The sequence below is a fragment of the Phlebotomus papatasi genome, chromosome 2 (genome assembly GCF_024763615.1).
Source record: "Phlebotomus papatasi isolate M1 chromosome 2, Ppap_2.1, whole genome shotgun sequence".
Taxonomy (NCBI): domain Eukaryota; kingdom Metazoa; phylum Arthropoda; class Insecta; order Diptera; family Psychodidae; genus Phlebotomus; species Phlebotomus papatasi.
In genome coordinates, this window is record NC_077223.1 from 20,246,064 (window position 1) to 20,264,221 (window position 18,158).

Sequence of the window (18,158 nt, forward strand, 5' to 3'; positions counted from 1 at the left end):
TAAAGTGCTAAAAAACATGTCCATTTTTGATTGGAATAGCACCATTAGTATGATTTTTCTGTAAATTTTTATAACGATCTTTGCAACTTCGAAATTCAGTATGATTTTCTCGAATATCAATGACATTTTTGTGCAGACAGAAATCCTACATCGAACGCTCACAACCGGATTTCCCCCAAGAGAAACACATTCAAAGATCGATTATATTGAACACCTAAGAAAAGACATTTTTAATTCTCGTATCATCCACGTGGTGGCTGAAATATTTTCTGTTCTTATTTCTAAATTTATCGAGTGACTTTCTTATGAGCAAATCAAACCAACATGGGTTATAATTTTCCAGTTCCATTTGGATTCTCTTCATAGAGAGTAAACACAAGTAGATTTTGATTTTCCAATAGTGTCTTGGATAAAAGGTAAATTGAACTCTATTTGTACAAAAGGTCGTTGATTTTCGAAGAATTCAAATTCAATTTCGAATTTTCATACTAAATTTTCGAAAAAGATGCAGAAAATTTATGAAATATCACACTAAAAAGCTGACAAAAGAGTTACTCAGTGATTATGGAGTGATTAAATGATGGGACAAGAACAGTAAGTATCGCTGTTCTATTATTTTTTTTCCCACAAAAATGTGAAGAACGACACATTTTGACACTTGAGCACTTAGAAATTCGAACAGGATGTACTTCAGCCACCTTATGAAAGTATTAAGAAGTAAGAAAGTCTTTTTTTTGGCTTTTCAAATAGATTTTCGAATGGCTTTTCTCTTTATCAAATTCTACTTCTGTACGGAAAGCAAGCCTCTCTGTCATTTATTATTTTACAAAATTTAGAGAAGTTAGCGAACGTACAGTAGACTCTCTCTCAAATGGGCGTTTGGGGCAAAATGTCATCCGGTTTATGGATAGATTTGGGCGATTTGAGCGTCAAAGCCTTTGTAAATTCCACAAAAAGCGCTCAATTATAACACTGAGAGAAATCCGAAAAAGTTAAAATAACATTCCGGAAATGTTAATTTTACCCTGCAGTATTGATCCAAAATCGGTGTAAATATTACCCTTTTTAGGTGTATTGGGGGTTAAAGTTAGCATTTTTCATGTTAATTTTACCCTTAAAAAGGTGTAAAATTAACATTAAAAAATGTTGATATATTTTTACACCTAAAAAGTGTTAAAGTTCTGAGGAGAAGTTAATCGCACCCTCCTTTTTTCTCAGTGAAAGAAACACGATAAAATAGGAAGAACTACAGCGAATTTGAGCAAATTAGCTTCATAATTAAACGTGAAAATTGTTAATAAAATTTTTCGCCCAATTGAAAAAGAGCCGATTGAGCGAGAGTCTAATCCGAATGATCACAGTCGGAGTTTGTCCAAGAGTAAAGACAATTGAAAATTGGTTTCGAAAACCAAATAAAACGCATTATTACTTTTAGTTTCGTCCCCGTGGTGGCTGAAGTATTTCCTGTTCGAATTTCGAAGTGTCTCGTGTGTTAATTATGAAAATGTGTAATCTTGTTTGAATTTTTCGAACATCAACGACATTTTGTGGAAATAGGAAGTCATTTACCTATAGCCGAGACAATTTTGGAGAATCAATCTCCGAAAGCTATAATTTTACACAAGAGCCCGATCACAATTAGATTTTGATTCTCCAATAGTGTCTTGGATGAAAGGTAAATGGAACTCTATTTGCACAAAAAGTCGTTGAAGTTCGAAGAATTCAAATTCAATTTCGAATTTTCATACTAAATTTTCGAAATGGAGAAAATTTATCAAATATCACACTAAAAAGCTAGCAAAAGAGTTACTCAGTGATTATGGAGTGATTAAATACTGGGGCAAGAACAGTAAACGTCGTTGTTCAGTTTTTTCCTCACAACAATGTGAAGATCGTCACGTTTTGACACTTGAGCACTTCGAAATTCACGCAGGATGTAACTTCCGCCACCTTGCGAAAGTATCAAGAAGTGAGAAAGTCTCTTTTTTGGATCTTCAAATAGATTTTTGCATTTTTCAAGATCTATTCTGTACGGAAAGATTATGTAATTCATTTGACACAGTTGGTTCTGTACACCGCTTAATGACTCATTTAAAATGTTTTAAATATTTTGTGATTTAAATCAAGAACAATCACGGTTCTTGCTCTAAGTTGGCATATTGGATGTATCATCCCTGCTTAGTTCTTTTGCATAATTTCTCAAACATTACTGGAATTTTCCTTGGCAATTTCGACCTCCAGCATGTCATTTGCTTAGTTTTATCACGAGTGTGTTTATTTCTGCGGTGGCAATAGTCGGATCTTTTTCAGCTCAGTGAGGGGTGTTTGATTGGCAAGGGTGGGAAATTTTCCTAGGCATGTACTTGATGTGTGAGGGAATGAGATTTAGCATTTGCATTAAACATTGTTCCATGCTGCTTTTTTTTCCTCCATGTGCTCAATTTGTGGTTTTCCATTGATTTTTGGTGCTGTGGCTCATTACTATGCAGTTGATGTAATCAAAAATCTGTTTAAATCAAGTTTGTTAGACAGTTTGGGCGATATTGAAACCGATCAAATAGTGCAGGAGAGAATGGGATTTGAACGTGACACCCTCACCCTCTACATCGATTCCCATCTTACACCACTCAATTTGATGGTGAATGTTAGATTGGGAGATGTATATGTGTGTTTGCTATTGACATTTTCGACCCAAAGCCAAGTCCAGGGGGGTGTGCAAAAGACAAAGTTAACGAACTGAATAATTTCGAGAGAAAGAGGAGAGTTTCTCCCAAGAGTCGGGGTTGGAAATTTGTTGTATCAAATCGCCCTTTTGGCAAATTTGTTCGCTGAATCGGACACAGCATTAAGTTTGGTCGAGAATGTGTGGAGATGAATTGGATGAGGAATGTTGCCTTGTGTCAAAAACTTAAATATAATTTGATGACAATATTCTCGTGAGCATTCACTAGAATTGGTCCATTTGAAGTGGTTTCATTTCATGCACCTTTTCACCCAAAAATTGACGCTGATATATAAGGTTCCATTGGAGCGATAACACATGAGAACCACTCATCAGACCCCAGAGCATCTTCAGGAACCCTAATCACTCACTCTATCGAAAATGTACCATCCCTATCGCTTTTTCTGGATTACACTGAAAAATTACCCAAGTCTATTACAAAGTTGTTCGTTTGAGAATATTTTCAACTCTTTTCTACCAAAAATAATATTTAAAATTACTATTTGAACACCATCTAAATATTACAACGATTACAACCCTTGAACCTCTTCCTCGTCCGCCATTTTTGCAAAGCTTCTTTTTATACGTGAATTATTTTATCGACTTTCACGTCATTAAACTCTGACGTTTAGCGTCATTCTAACCGTCATGGCGTCGTTGTCATGTAAACTTGCAAATCGGTAGCATTCTCTGTTTTAAAATGTTATACTCAAATTTTATTTAGTAAAATAACCAAAGTTATCGAACTCGTTTTGACTTTCGGGTGCTTAAGTGCTAGAATTAAAGAAAATCTTACGAACAGCAGGAAGGTAAAGCTATTCCCAGAAGCCAAATTCAATCAAATCTACGGCAACTGTCATTTTTAAGATATTAATTCTTTTTAATTCAATATTACTGAGTTTTTTTTTTAAATTGAAGCACTTTTAATTAAATAATTCAGCATTTACCGGGCTTTGATAGGATTACTTTGATAGGAATACTATAGGCCTCGTTGCTTTGTTTTTTTTTCTCACAACAAAATGAAGATTGACACGTGTTGATACCCGCGAGACACTTTGAAATTTGCCACAGGAAATACTTCAGCCACCACGCGGACGAAACGAGAAGTAAAACTGTCTTTCCTTTTCGAAACAGATCTTCTAGACCGCTAGAGTTATTTTTTCAATTTATTTACATGTGTTATAATATTTAGCGTATAACCTAACATTAATAGGTCAATTAATCCATAAATAATACGAATCAGTGACCATTTCATAGAAATTGACCATCAAACAGTCAAAATAGCGTCAGTCAAGATAGCGCTGAAGACAGTTAGGGTAAATGTGCCAAATTTCGGCATAGTTGCATGCAAGCGCCAAAGTCTCAAGTTTGAAATGTAATATTTTAAATACATATTGATTTTTTTATTCTTTCTTCTGAAAGAGTGTTGCTTGGAAACTAGTAAAGAGTTTACTGTCTTTATTTACTCTAAAATCATTCTTAATACATTTTAAAATTAATAAAAATATAGACATAGCTTTGATTCCCTATTTCGGCCACCTTCATTTTCATAGTTCCTTGCCCTTCGGGAATTCTTCCAATATCTTTTTCACGTCATCTCGTTTGTCGAAGCTACATTTTTTGTTATTTTTTTGCATTGTATAATATCTAGAGTACGTAAAATCTAAAAGTTCATGGAAATTCGAGGAACAAAAAAGGTGGCCGAAATTGCAAGCTGGCCGGAATTTGGCACACTTACCCTAGAGCGACTTAATGAAAGAAAGTTAGGAGTTCTTCCAGACCCCAGAGAAAGAGAGAGAATGTGTTCAAAATTTATCTGTGAAAAGCGTGTGTTAACAATGGCGTACGAGGAAATCTAGAGAAAAGTTTTGGGGTATAATTGTATTATATTTCTAGATAATAAATTGTATTGCATTTTGATAGTTCTTAATGAATGTGGAGAGGACAGATGTTGGATTGTAAAATTTTTAAACTGCATTTACCACGTTATTTCTGTGAAAATATTTGGTCTTCTTGAAATTCACGAAAAGAGAATCAGGCTCAACTGTCAGTTGTTTCATTTCAAATCTATAAATGTTTTTTTTTCGAATATTCTCCACTTGACCTCCCAGAGTTTATCGGAAATTGTTAAATTATCATATGAGGCATTTTATTATCTTTCTCCACGCACAAGACAGTGTTACAAATGAGTTGGTTTTGTTGTTTCTCTCAAGAGTGTTGAATTTTTCCGAATGATAATGTCTTCTCAAAAGTCTTCCAATTCCGGCGGCATTGTTCTAAATATTTTGCGATAAAGTGCTTCAAATTAAGAGGCGGATGTAAAAATATTCTACCAAATTGCCCAAAATTTGTGGATTATGTTCTAAATATTGAATGTAATTGTTCCTTTATTGGTAACATGATTCCTTTACACTTCCCATCAACTATTTTCAACACTATTCCAATTTGTGGTGCACTTAATAGCCCGATGACACTCAGATTGTAATCTAATGGAAATATTTCAAACATTATAGAGAGCACACGCGAGAGACTAATTTATGTCACGAAAAAAAAATATATGTATGCAGAGGAGAATTTATTAGGGGTTTTATATTTGAATATCATATTTGGTGTTAAATGCTTTCCGACTATGAGATTTTTTTTCTCTGAGCTATAATATCTATAAATTTCAGATAATTTGTCTCATTTTGTAATTTTTCCAATGAATCAAAATATTGTAAGGTCAAAATTTAAAATTTTTTGAAGCAAAACAAAAAACTTTTAATTTTAATAGTTTTTTTGAGGTTATATTTATCATAACCTCAATTTATAAACTAGCTTCTAAGTCAGAAAGGAAAATTGAAATCAACAAAAGTAAGATAAAACCTAGTTTATATTTTTAGAACAAAAATAATTAAAGATTTATATCTCTTCCTTAAGAAAGATTCCCCAGAAAAGCTATGCAAGCCATTGTGAGGAGACCTCGGCCTCGAGGCAGACCTAGGACAAGGTGGCTGAATCAAATTCAGAATCTTGCCTTGGAACGCCTCGGGATCGAACCCGAACATCTTCCTGAAGTGGCGGAGGACCGACAGGCGTGGGCTGCTAGATTGGATGTCATGGGCCCGCGACCCCAATAGGGATAAGCGGTTGAAAATGAATGAATGAATGAATGAATGAATGAATCTCTCCCTATCTCATCATGAGAAGGATAATAAAAACATTTTTAATGTATGCATCATATCACTGATAGTCCTCATAACATTTGTTTAGGAGAATTACGTCTTTCAAAGAATACCTAAACTCATTAATTTTAATTTTTGAATATGCAAATCCATTAAACACAAATCAAGGAAAATATATTATAATTGTGGGAAAAATGAGATAAAAACACCTTGTGCTAAAAGAGTTAGGAGTTGCAATAGCAGCAAGGGTGAAATGCTAAGCCGACGGTAAAATTGCTCAGATATTCTTATTTACGTAAAAATACTGGCGCTTACTTTCGCATATTGAGTATGTTATTCAAAACAATAAAATTGCATAATAGACTTACTTTTTCTCCCTCTTTCCTGCCCCTGAGTCACGAAACCCCTTCGCAAAAGGATTGTTGTCGATCTTGAGTTGTGTGATCTGAAAGATTAGAGGACATTTTACGGTTTAAAGTTGCTTATACAAAAGACCTAAAATTACTGTATCAAATTAAAAAAAAATAGTAGCTTAATCAATAAGTACTTGTTATTTAGATAAAAAAAAAGAAAATATTTCAATATTTTCGAAATTCTGTTCGAAAGACTAAAAGGATAGACTTTTATTCGATTTTCGAATTCCAAACTGTTTTATGAAATTGACAGCAACTCAGTGCGCCATCTATCTCATCTAACTAAATTGAGATAGATTAGATAGAGCAGAGTGGGTCAATTTCAAAGACGTATGATCTTCTAGAATTAAAAATTTTAGGAAAATAAATGAATAAACAGGAAGTGTAGTGCGTTGCGTATTTTCAAATAACCAATACTATAATTAGTTTATTAACGTTTGACAAAGTTTCGTAGTGAGTAGTCTAAAACTACCTCCCCTTCCCCTACATATTTTAATATTAAAAAGTTTAATACTTAAAACACAGGATGAAAAGAACTGCAATTCTAGGGCTCATAAATCTATTTTCCAGGAAATAGTTTAACATTTACTTGTAATTTAGGAATTCATTTTATGAATATTGGCATTAAATACCGATGCAGTTACTGTGATAGATTACCCAAAACATTCTCAATGAAATGGATATTCTACATCAAATATTCCCTATTTCAGTCCTTCTACAAAAACTCTAGTATTCATCTAAATTTATTTTCCTACACAATACTGACTATATCAACATTTTTATTTATTTTATGCGTTTGTTTTTAAGAAATTGATGTACAATGCTAAAGTGCTTTTTTTTAATGAAAAGAAAATTTCATAAACTTTTTCTTGTCGACACACTTCCACAAAATGGAATTTATTTTAAACCATTTCGCAATATCTTCTATTTTTTAGAATACATCAATCCATTATATTAAGTAAAAGAATCTATTAAATTCTCTATGGGTTAGTGCCATCCCTTTCGTGTACCATCAAATATAATTTTTGTTATAGGGGAAACTGGGGCACCACCAAACACTAATTTTTATTTCTAAACTATACTTGGACTATCTCGACCATTCCTTCAGTGGACAAGCATCCCTATAGTGCCTATAAATTCCTATCGGTCTTATCTTCTAATATCCAATATCCGATTAAAAAATCGCAGTGTTTGGTGGTACCCCGTGTTTGGAGGTGCCTCAGTTTTCCCTAAAGCTCTAATGTAAAATTGGCACAGGGGCAATTGCTTGCAATTTTGGACACTTTGAGGGTAAAATTGGACATTACTAATAAATCGATTAAAATTACGGAATGTTCTTCTAATATTTAAAGAATAATGTATTCTCTCTGAATATTTATTCTTTTTAAAAGATTTTACCACTAAATTCGTTGAATTTTGAATAGGATTTGAATTAAAATTGCTTTGTTGAAACTTCAATGTGAGCGGTTTCTTACGAAAAATATTATTCATTGGTGTTGTCAGAAAAATTACTTAAATTTTTGGGCTATTTTTGTCCCTATCGTCCATAGAAGCACAAAATAGACCGAATCAGACTCTGTTGGACTTTCCAAGGTTAGATGTAAGACTTATCATTGATTATGTTTCTCAGTTTAATTTTTATTGTTGATTTTCAGCCCGTAAAAAGTGTCTCGTCGTTAAAGGGTTAAATAAAAATGGGAATCCTTCGAATTTTATCAAATATTCAAACTGTATAAATAATTGAATGTTTAACAGATTGTTTAATTTAAAAAAAAAGTTTTAATTCTTACTATTTTTAATTGATCAGTTTACAAAATGGATGTTTAATAATTATGTGATATCATAGGGACAAAAATATCCACTGCTAAATTCTCTAATCAGTAATATTTCGCCGTTCTTTCTACATGGTTAGGTTATTGATAAATCAATATATCGAGATGAAAATATGAATATTTACAGTGTTTACAGTGTTTAATTTATTCAGTCTGTAGAACGTAATAAAATAATAATAAATGTTAATAATAATAATAATCATCATCATTTCGTCCGTTTTCTCCATCTCAAATTGATCAGTAAAATATATATTTTTTAATTCACTTATAAAATTATAATCTCATTAACTTACCTTTTCATTTTGATATGCAGTTACAGCTATAAATTCCGTCTCTTTGAATACATATGTGCGAAATGTTGAATAAGGTAGTTTAAGGATGTCATTTGCTCTCACCAAATGAAATCTCGGCTGATATTTGTGCATTGAATTCAATATTGTCTGGGATGATATTAGAATTCACCGAGAAGAAAACAGATTTTTTTTCCAAAAATTAATCGTCAATTCCCATAGCTACAAAAATATCAATTAATTGCATGAGACATATACGAAAATTTTGAGCAAGACATTCCTTTTCTCTTCGAAAAAGTCGGAGATACAGATAAGATGAAATGAATATAAACTGGTATAATTTGTAAAGTTTATTCCAACACTCTAAAATTGGTATTTTTTTTCTGTTAATCTTCCCATCCCAATATTAAAACAGAGGATATTTTAATTAATTAATTTTCTCTGGTGGTGATTGAATCAGAATTGAGTGGCTAATTTACAAAGTGGACCACCAAAGTTGATGATGATTCGAACACCTGATTTGAAGAATTTTGACCTTATGTGAAACATAAGTTTTTAGAGAGCATACTAAATGCTTTTTTTCTCTACCTCCATCTCCTCTTTTCCTTTTCGTTATTGAGGTCTTGAAAGAACATGTTCTCTATGTAATTATTGATTGATAATATTTTGATGAGATGCTCAGGGGAGTCTTTAAAAAAAATTTCGCTCCAGATTTCGTGACAGAGAACATGATTTTCATTTTTTTTTTACTTTTTTACATATTTTTTTAACCGTCCGAAAGAATCATTCTTGATCTTATTTTATGGTGTTTGTGTGTTCTCTTAACTCTCTGTGGAAAGACAGTGGAAGAGGCAGCCTTTTGTCTTTGGACAGAGATCGAAAAGATTACAGACATACCAAAAACATTAATCCATTTGGTTAAAATACGTGTAGATTCGTAGAAAACACGATCTTCTGGATGAGAAAATAAGTTTAAAAAAAAACGGAGTGACAAAGCGCCCCTGCTTTGCAGAATGCTCGAATTTGTGATTACAATGCAACGCCCCAAAAATTGGTTTCACGCTAATCGTTTGGATGTATACGGTTTTAAAGTTTACCGCATCAAAACCAATTTAAACCGGTTAACGTATCATCTCAAACCCTACTTAAAATTATGTTCGAATGTAACAATTTAACTTCAGGTGATAATTGAATTGTCGGTTCACTACCAGACCGACCGGACCAATATGAGATTAATTAAAAACGGAATGAATGAATGAACTGCTAATCAGTTAAAATCGGTTTAAATTTCTTTAGGATTCAGAGAGCTTTTAATTAAAACATCTTTCAATCGGTTAAAAAATATGCACTTTAGAGACTTTTACAGTAAAATGATATTCAGCAACTTATAATCGTGTACAAAAGTAAATAAATAGTTTAAAGACAAGGTTCAATTTTTAGGAAAAGGCTCGAATTTTAAAATCACTAATTTACTATTTTACTATTTACGTATTTCAATGACCAGTGCACAATAACTTTTGTTTGTAAGCATGTTTTCGAAATTTCTTATGAGAGTGAGCGAGATGACTAGATCTAGCTTTCATTCACTCTCACGGAAAAGTCAAAAACATGGTTACAAAATAAAAATTATTGTGCGCTGGGCATAATATTTTTGGTAAATAAAAGAAGTCTTAAGACTAATGCCCAACGCACAATAACTTTCATGTTTTTGACATTTCAATGAGAATGAATGAAACATAATCTAGTCTTCTCGCTCATTCTCATGGGAAATTTTGAAAACATGTTTACAAACAAAAGATATTGTGCGCTGGTCATAAGGAGTAAATACTATATTTACTCAATTTCTAAATAAACTATTGTGGTTATTTTTTTAATTTATGAGAGGATTTGTCTTTAGATTTATTTTTTATTTAAATTTAAATACTCAAAGTTTAAAAAAAAATCTCTTGATAAGAAATAAGAGATTAAAAAAACCGGATAGGACTTAGCTCTTAAAATCGTTTTAGCTCTTTAAACTGTCTTTTTGTTATATTAGAGGAAAGTGCCCATGCTTTGAACGGTCTCAAGCTTTATAATGACTAAATTTTACTTATACTTTTCAATAAGAATGGCTCATCGTAGAGTCACATTTATTGAGAAATATAGGGAAAATGTAGTCATTATAAAGCTTGGGAACGTGCAAATCATGGGAACTTTCTCATATTCTATTTTATTTTAAGAATATTAATTGTGTATGATTTGGAGTTGTTTTAAAATGTTTTGAAAAATTGTTATTAAGGAAAAATTACAGTCATATTACTGGTAACAGCCAAGATCAAAATTTATGAGAAGATTGCTTAAAGACTCCAAGTCACTACCTGTAATCATCTGACCTTTACTGTCTAATACGTTTTTTTCCTCATAACTAACACTTTTTAGGTGCAAAAATATATCTACATTTTTTAATGTTAATTTTACATATTTTTAAGGATAAAAATAACATGAAAAAGGGTAACTTTAACCCATAATACACATAAAAAAGGTAATATTTACACCTATTTCGGATCAATACTGCAGGGTAAAATTAACTTTTCCTGAACGTTATTTTGACTTTTTCGGATTTCTCTGTTAGTGATCATATCATCGTCATTTTTTCTCTAAACTTCAAACTTTCAAAATTCTCCCAAAATATTATTAACAATTGACTATACATTCGTTTTCTACATGGAGTTCGAGCAAAAAAAAACAGAGAAATATATCATGGTGATCTGATACACTGTGAGACCGATTAGTTTCTTTATATTTTCATGTGATAAGGAAGTTCCCGCCAAAAAAAAAAAAAAGAAAACATTTTAGGTCTTTCCGGTGACTGAATGAAAGTTCTTCACAATTTAAATGATGATCTTCCGAGATGTCTATTCTCTTTATTTACGACAACATCACTATTATAGCCCATAGAATTCTATCTATATCAACAACATTACAAAATAACCGATTGGAGGAAATAAGTTGTGATTTAATTAGTTACCAATTATTGAACAGTGTAAGTTTTGTAGAGGGCATAGTGCTGGGTGCATAGTCACGATAGGCAAAGGAATAAGAGTATAAACGATGCCGTCTCAACGATCCGTGATACGAGGGCCACCAAAAACGATAATAAAAACAAAATATGCTTCGATTTCATTCCAAAAGAAAGTCTTGGACTATCAGGCGCCACATTATTTATGGAATACTTGTGTGAGTTGGGACAGTTTATGCAACTTTTTTCTTCGTCTGTTCGATTCCTTCTTTTCTTATTCATCGTGTGGTCGCTTCTGCTTCTGCCGCGATTCTTTCCACCGAAACTTTTCAGCTTCTATTCTTCGGCACAATTCTATTGCATTTTATATACATACATATCCCAGCATTGGGAGCTTTGGGATGTGTGCAAGGAAGGAGCAAAAGAGAGATTCAGAAGATGGGATATTTTATACCTTCAAATTGTATTGCAACATTATGTTTTGTCTTATGTTGATGGGGATCCTACCGTGTCGATGGAATAAGTGGAATGAAGAGAGAAACATATTGTTTGGAGTCTAAAAATCGCATTCGAATGGACCCCAATGAGACAAAATACTTCCATCTATACGGTGTCGACTCTGGAAGTCTTTTCAATTTCAATGTTATTTATCTTGTCTCATGGGCCAATGGTCAGTGTGACGATTCTCAGGCCATCTAGTCAGACTAGATAAATTCAGGAAACTTATCAAGAAACGCTTTGGAATCCACCCGGAATAGCTTCTTTAAATGTCGTAAGACCGATAGGCATGGGCTGTTAACCGTGTCCTCCTGAGTCCTGAGACCGCTACCTCAATAAGGACAAGCGATTGAAAATGCATGAATGAACTTATCTATTACTATTAATCGTATCGGGATATATTTTTTGCCATGTAATCATGCTGCAAAGTCGTATTTCCCGTGTTGGAAGAATGTGCTAAGTCTATTATAGACCGCCCAGGAGCGCCTTCCCTGCAAAATTAATGCTTCTTTTATTCCTTCACTTAGAGAAATCCGAAAAAGTTAAAATAACATTCCGGAAATGTTAATTTTACCCTGCATTATTGATCCGAAATCGGTGTAAATATTACCCTTTTTATGTGTATTATGGGTTAAAGTTACCCTTTTTCATGTTAATTTTACCCTTAAAAAGGTGTAAAATTAACATTAAGAAATGTTGATATATTTTTACACCTAAAAAGTGTTAAAGTTATGAGGAAGAAAAGTTAATAGCACCCCTGTTTTTTTTCTAAGAGTTGTGAAAATATCCCTTCCTGACATTCAATTGCTTTCGCCGGGCTGAACTCGAACTCACAACTGTGAAAGTCGAGCCAGAGATCTCACCGCCAAAGACCCAACGGTCTTGCCTATTGCGCCACTGAGATCCCCATGAACTTATCTAACTAGCTAATCTATTTAAATACGGTCGGTATTTTGTCAGTTGCATCAACCATTATTGTATCTGAATTTGTTTTGACGATCCATCGAAAAAAAGAAAATGTTGAAAATCGGTCTTAAAAATTAAAGAAAATTACACCTTGACTTCTAAATAATTCCGTGCTTATGTGACTTTCTGTTCGAATTTTGAGGTGTTTATGTTAAAATGTAAAAGTGCAATTTAGACTTTTTATAAAAGAAAATTAAAGTGATTATATTCTCTTCAATAAATTGAACAATTCCATTAATACCTTATTAAAATAGTGTTTCTGAAATATACACAACCTTGTTAACATATTGAGTTTAAATTTTCGAAAATCAATCAGAAAATAATCGTTCAGGAAATGTGTTACTTAAGGCGAGCTATTAAAATATCTTGCAGTAAGGTCAGATTCATTAAAAGAATATGGAAATTAACCTCTCGTTCACTGTTGTTGACATTGTTGACGACTGAAGTGTCAATAATACCGAAATTCGAAATGGCAGTACAATCAGCGCTAAAGTGGTGAATACGTGAACTTGCCCTTTAGGCCTCCATTTAGTTTTGTCTTGACTTTGCAGTAGCTTTGTCTCTTCGAAAGGTTATTACTAAACGGAGCCAATATGAAGTGTTCGAAGCCAGAGTGTGTGTAGAGTCTGAAATCCTTCCTCTACTTACCAACTATCCGATACATTTTTATAGCATTTATGCAACCATTGTGAACCGTGTGAATCTAGCCTGAATTAGGAAAATATCATAACAATATCAAATTTATCATCTCACTTGAGTATTCTTTCTCTTGCTAAACATATCAAAAGCTCTAAAAGCTTTAACGGAGAGTACTATCAGTGCTCAAACGCCGAATATGCGAATCTCCACTTTAGACATCTAGTGGATCTTCAAATAGGTTTGAATAAGCTTGGTCTTTTCAAAAGACTACTCAAAAGTTATATCAGATTCTTATAAATTAACCACTATTGCTATTTTCTTAAATGATACGCTTTTAGACAACCAAACATCGAGTTTGGTCTGAACTAAGAAAAATTAGGGTAGAGTCAGTACTTTTTCGCCACTAAGCACTTTTTCGCCACCTAAATTAAAATCACATTTTAAGAGAATTATGAGTTCGTAGAAGTACGAAATGAGTGTTGTTTCGTGACCTCTAGCCTAGTGAATCAGAAAACCTTAACTGGTGCTTCACCGATTAGATTATTTGCAAGTTAATTGAAGAAATTCTCGACAAGGTAAGAATTATAAGGATGTCAACCTTAATGTGGCTAAAAGTACTTACTCTACCCTACAATGGAAAATTAATCACCTGAGTATTCCGTCTCACAAACTTTCGAAAGTTTAAACAGAAAGTACTAAAGCGCTTATAAGCGCTCAAGTGGTGAATATGTGAAGTTCCACTTTGAACTTCCAGTGGGTCTTCGAATACGTTTGAATTAGTTTTGTCTCTTCAAAATTCTACTCAGTAAGAGTACTATTGCTATCACTAAACAAAGATATTCTCTACTAAGTCAAAATTAATATAAATTAAAAATAGGTACTGTCAAAAACAGCGAAATTTTCAATGAATTCCCTTGATATTTGGAGTCATCAGAGTTTTAGCAGACAATGTCTTAATTAGATGATACTATAGAAACACAACAACATTGTAAATCTGTTGTGGTTTAATGCAAACCACATTGTAAAATATTCGTAATAACACTTGTTTCAGTTCATTAGTTTCATTTCGACATATATATGCAAAATTATGCGTATCTGTTTAGTGAAATAGTTTTGTATTCTATGTACAAAATTTTACGGACATCTAGATAAAACATTTATGAAAACTCTAAAACAATTTTGGAAATTATTTTAAACTTTCCCCATCCCAGGTACTACAGCAAATTAAACCAGTATTCCATCTTGTGAGTGAGATATGAAGAACATGGGAAATGAATTGTCATTCACAAGATTATGTTGCACATTTAGTATAAATGTAAGCATTTCAGAAATGATGGAAATTAATTGGGATTATCTAAGCGCCATTTGCACCCTCTTTTGCTTTTGATGATACCGTCCAAATGATGCATAAGTAATTCGCTGGTTCATTTTACTTTTTCCCTCCAACTCTTTTTCGCCATGCCATTCTATCTTGTCCATGGTTGATTCTTCTTCTGCTGGGTGAACCCTTGTCTCTCTTCTGCTGTTACTAATGATTTAATCCGTAAATCACGAAATGCTCTCGTTATTTTTTTCACTCTCTTACTTTGTCTCTGGCTTTACGCAAAATTATGTAATTTCTGCGGTGGCGAGAAAGCCAAGACACGCTCTTGCAATGAACACTGAAGGACTACGGAGGGAGCTTAAGACTGAAGCTATATGGGATGAAGTTGAAAAAAAAAAAGAGGATAATATTGTTTCGGCAATTTACAAAGCCCCTTCCGATAGTTATCTAAGTTTGTGCAACAGAAATGTGTACGCGATGGTGTCTTCGGCGCCTTGGCGCCAAAGGGATTTCTGCACATGGGAGAAGACACAAGAGAAGAAGGAGAATTTGTGTGGGGCGCGCAGATTGTTCTGCTTAAGCGGAAAAAGAGATCCACAAACACTTTATAAAAATACATATAAAAATGAATGGGGTTAAAAAAAAAGAAGTGTGTTGTGTCAAATGTTTGCGACTGTCTTAACATTATATTATTCACTCTTCACTGTTGAGCAGTTTACAAAAAAAAAAAACGCAAAAAATGGTACTATAAAGTGTGCTCCTTGTCCAGAAGAAGGTGAAGACTGAAGGAAAAGGCCAAAGTGGGAGATCAAGAACAAAATTCTCTGCCTTATAAGTCTTTTACAAAAATTAGTATTGGCAGGTTTACTTTTAATTGAACTCATTTAAATTCTTAAACGGAAAGGAATTGTTAAATTTGAATTGGAGAATAGGATTATTATGCTTAATGAGGTCATTGAATTAATCTTAAAACCGTTTTAAACTTATTGCTATGCTGACTGAAGCTTCAACCCCAAAGGGTTGACAAGAGCTTAGAAAGTATCACCATCACCAATTGTACAATATACATTCCTTCTTTCTTCAGATTTCTTTTGCATAAAATATCTCATAAAGTAGAGAACAGAGTCTAAATATTTCAAATGATAAACACTTGAATGTAGGTGGCACGGCCACGAATTACGTGGATAGGGGAAAGTACTCTCCCTTTGAACGTTCACGTATAATGTGAATTTTCTTTAAATTTTTCTAAGAGATTTAAACATTTCTATTAAATATTAGATAGCTTATTATCAATTGATAATTATGTGACGATCGTAAGGAAATCTCTTAGAAAAAAGTAAAAGAAATTAACATTATTCGAAGGCACGAATGTTCGAAGGGAGAGTACTTTCCCCTAGAAGAGTTCTTATGAAATCCCAGTGTAATCTTACTTACAGAATCTTCTAATTTCTAAAAAACAAGAAGTTTTACGAAGGCATTGTACAAGCGAATAATTACTGCCGTATAGATGCGTATGACTTTACCGATCGAACAGAATAGATAGAATCGATAAAGACAACCCTTAAGTCAAGGGCGTACCCAGGATTTCAGTTAGGGCGGGGGGGGACTAAATCTTAAATTTTGTTGGCGAGGGGGGGGGGGTGCATAATTTTTATTTAAAAAAAAAACGGAAAAAATAAAATGGGATAAACGATAAAGTATCTATAAATACAACTGGTCCTACTTTTCACCATAGATTAGCCTATGCTCAATTTGTAGGTATTGGTAAGGAACAATCGTCAGTGTTCCTCGGACCAGTATATTGTCTCCCATATTATTGTCCAAAAATAAAATTAATTTTTAGGAATTATTCGCTACTTTTTACCAATAAACTACAGTAAGTAAGGCATTCCGTTTAGTTCATATTTAATCTACATAAAGAAACAACTATCCGAGAAACACTTGATTAAGTCCTTTCCGATCCGTAGAACATCTTTATTCATTTCTGATAATAAACGCTCAAATTTCGATATGGTAAAATGGATAAAATGAACCACTGATATACCAATTAGCATATACAAAAACATCAAATAGTGTTTTGGAGCTTACCTATATTTTTTTGAACTTAATATGGATCATTGGTCTTAACATTTTGTTTCGTCATACCCTTCAAGGCAAAAAGGACTATCAGTCTAGAGAATTAATGGTATGCTTCTGAAAATTTCTAGCTTTAACATTTTTATTTAACAAAAATTTAACTTAAGGCGTTATGAGGGCCAAGAAGACTAAAAAGCTGAATTTTTTTTTACCAAATTTCTCTTCCAGCATAATAAAAAAAATATTTAATTCCAGTTCTTAGGCAAAAAAGAACATCATTTTAAACTATATTTTCTGAATTTTAATTATAAAAAATTTCAAAACAACGCAAATATTTTCTGTTAGGTAATGAATTAAACTAGGGGAAACTGGGGCACCACCAAACACGGGGTAGCACCAAACACTGCAATTTTTTAATAGGATATTCGACTTCAGAGGACAAGACTTATACAAATTTTTAGGCATTATAGGGATGCTTGTCCACTGAAGAAATGGTCGAGATAGTCCAAATAGTTTAGAAATAAAAATTAGTGTTTGGCGCTACCCGTATTTGGTGGTGCCCCAGTTTCCCCTAGTTCTTGAACGAAGAATATTATGCTTACTTGATCATAAATTATTCTATAAGACGAAACGTGGTGTAAAATACTTCAAAAATTATATTCTTATAGAATATTCTTCCAAAAATTCATATTTCATTTCTTTCAAAAATTCTTTGTTCAAGGACCCGACACCAATAGGGATAAGTGGTTGAAAATTAAAAATGATGATGATGATCAAGGATTCGTTTAATTCATTAGCTAACAGGAAATATTTGGTTTTTGGATTTCAAATCTCTGAATTCCGAAAATCAGATCCCTACAGTTGAATTTTTAAAAGAAAATTTCAGAACATATAGGGGAGACTGGGGCAAAACTTATCAAAACGCATATTAAATTCTTTCACGAGCTCTGAGAAAACTTAAACGTTTTATAATGAGCATATTCTTACAGGAAATTTACTGCTCTACAACATTGCAGAAGACTATTTTCCTCTATCTCGAAAGAAATGTGATTTTCAAATCATTTTCTAAAAGTCGATTTTGTGGAGATTCTCAAAATTGCTTGGAAAAATTTTGTCAGTCTTCGGTTAATTTGTGACGTTTTACTCTCGCAGACGTTAAAAATATCAAATAGACATATTTTTATAGAAAATTGATTCCTCGACAACTTTGTCGAAGATAATTTTTCTCTATCTTAA

General features: G+C 32.9%; 1 protein-coding gene across 3 annotated transcripts in view; it reads right to left on the reverse strand.

The window, feature by feature from the left end:
* The window catches only part of LOC129803005 (optomotor-blind protein), a 100,982-nt gene that overhangs the window by 11,023 nt on the left and 71,801 nt on the right, over window positions 1-18,158 (reverse strand). For all 3 annotated transcript variants that reach the window (XR_008751833.1, XM_055849288.1, XM_055849287.1), the window contains exons 4-5: window positions 8,425-8,571; window positions 6,255-6,331 (exon numbers count right to left, since the gene is read on the reverse strand). Coding sequence is in view for 2 of the 3 variants with exons in the window: in XM_055849288.1 (XP_055705263.1) it covers window positions 6,255-6,331; window positions 8,425-8,571 (224 nt within the window). In the remaining variant the exon portion in view is untranslated. The remainder of the gene's footprint in view (window positions 1-6,254; window positions 6,332-8,424; window positions 8,572-18,158) is intronic.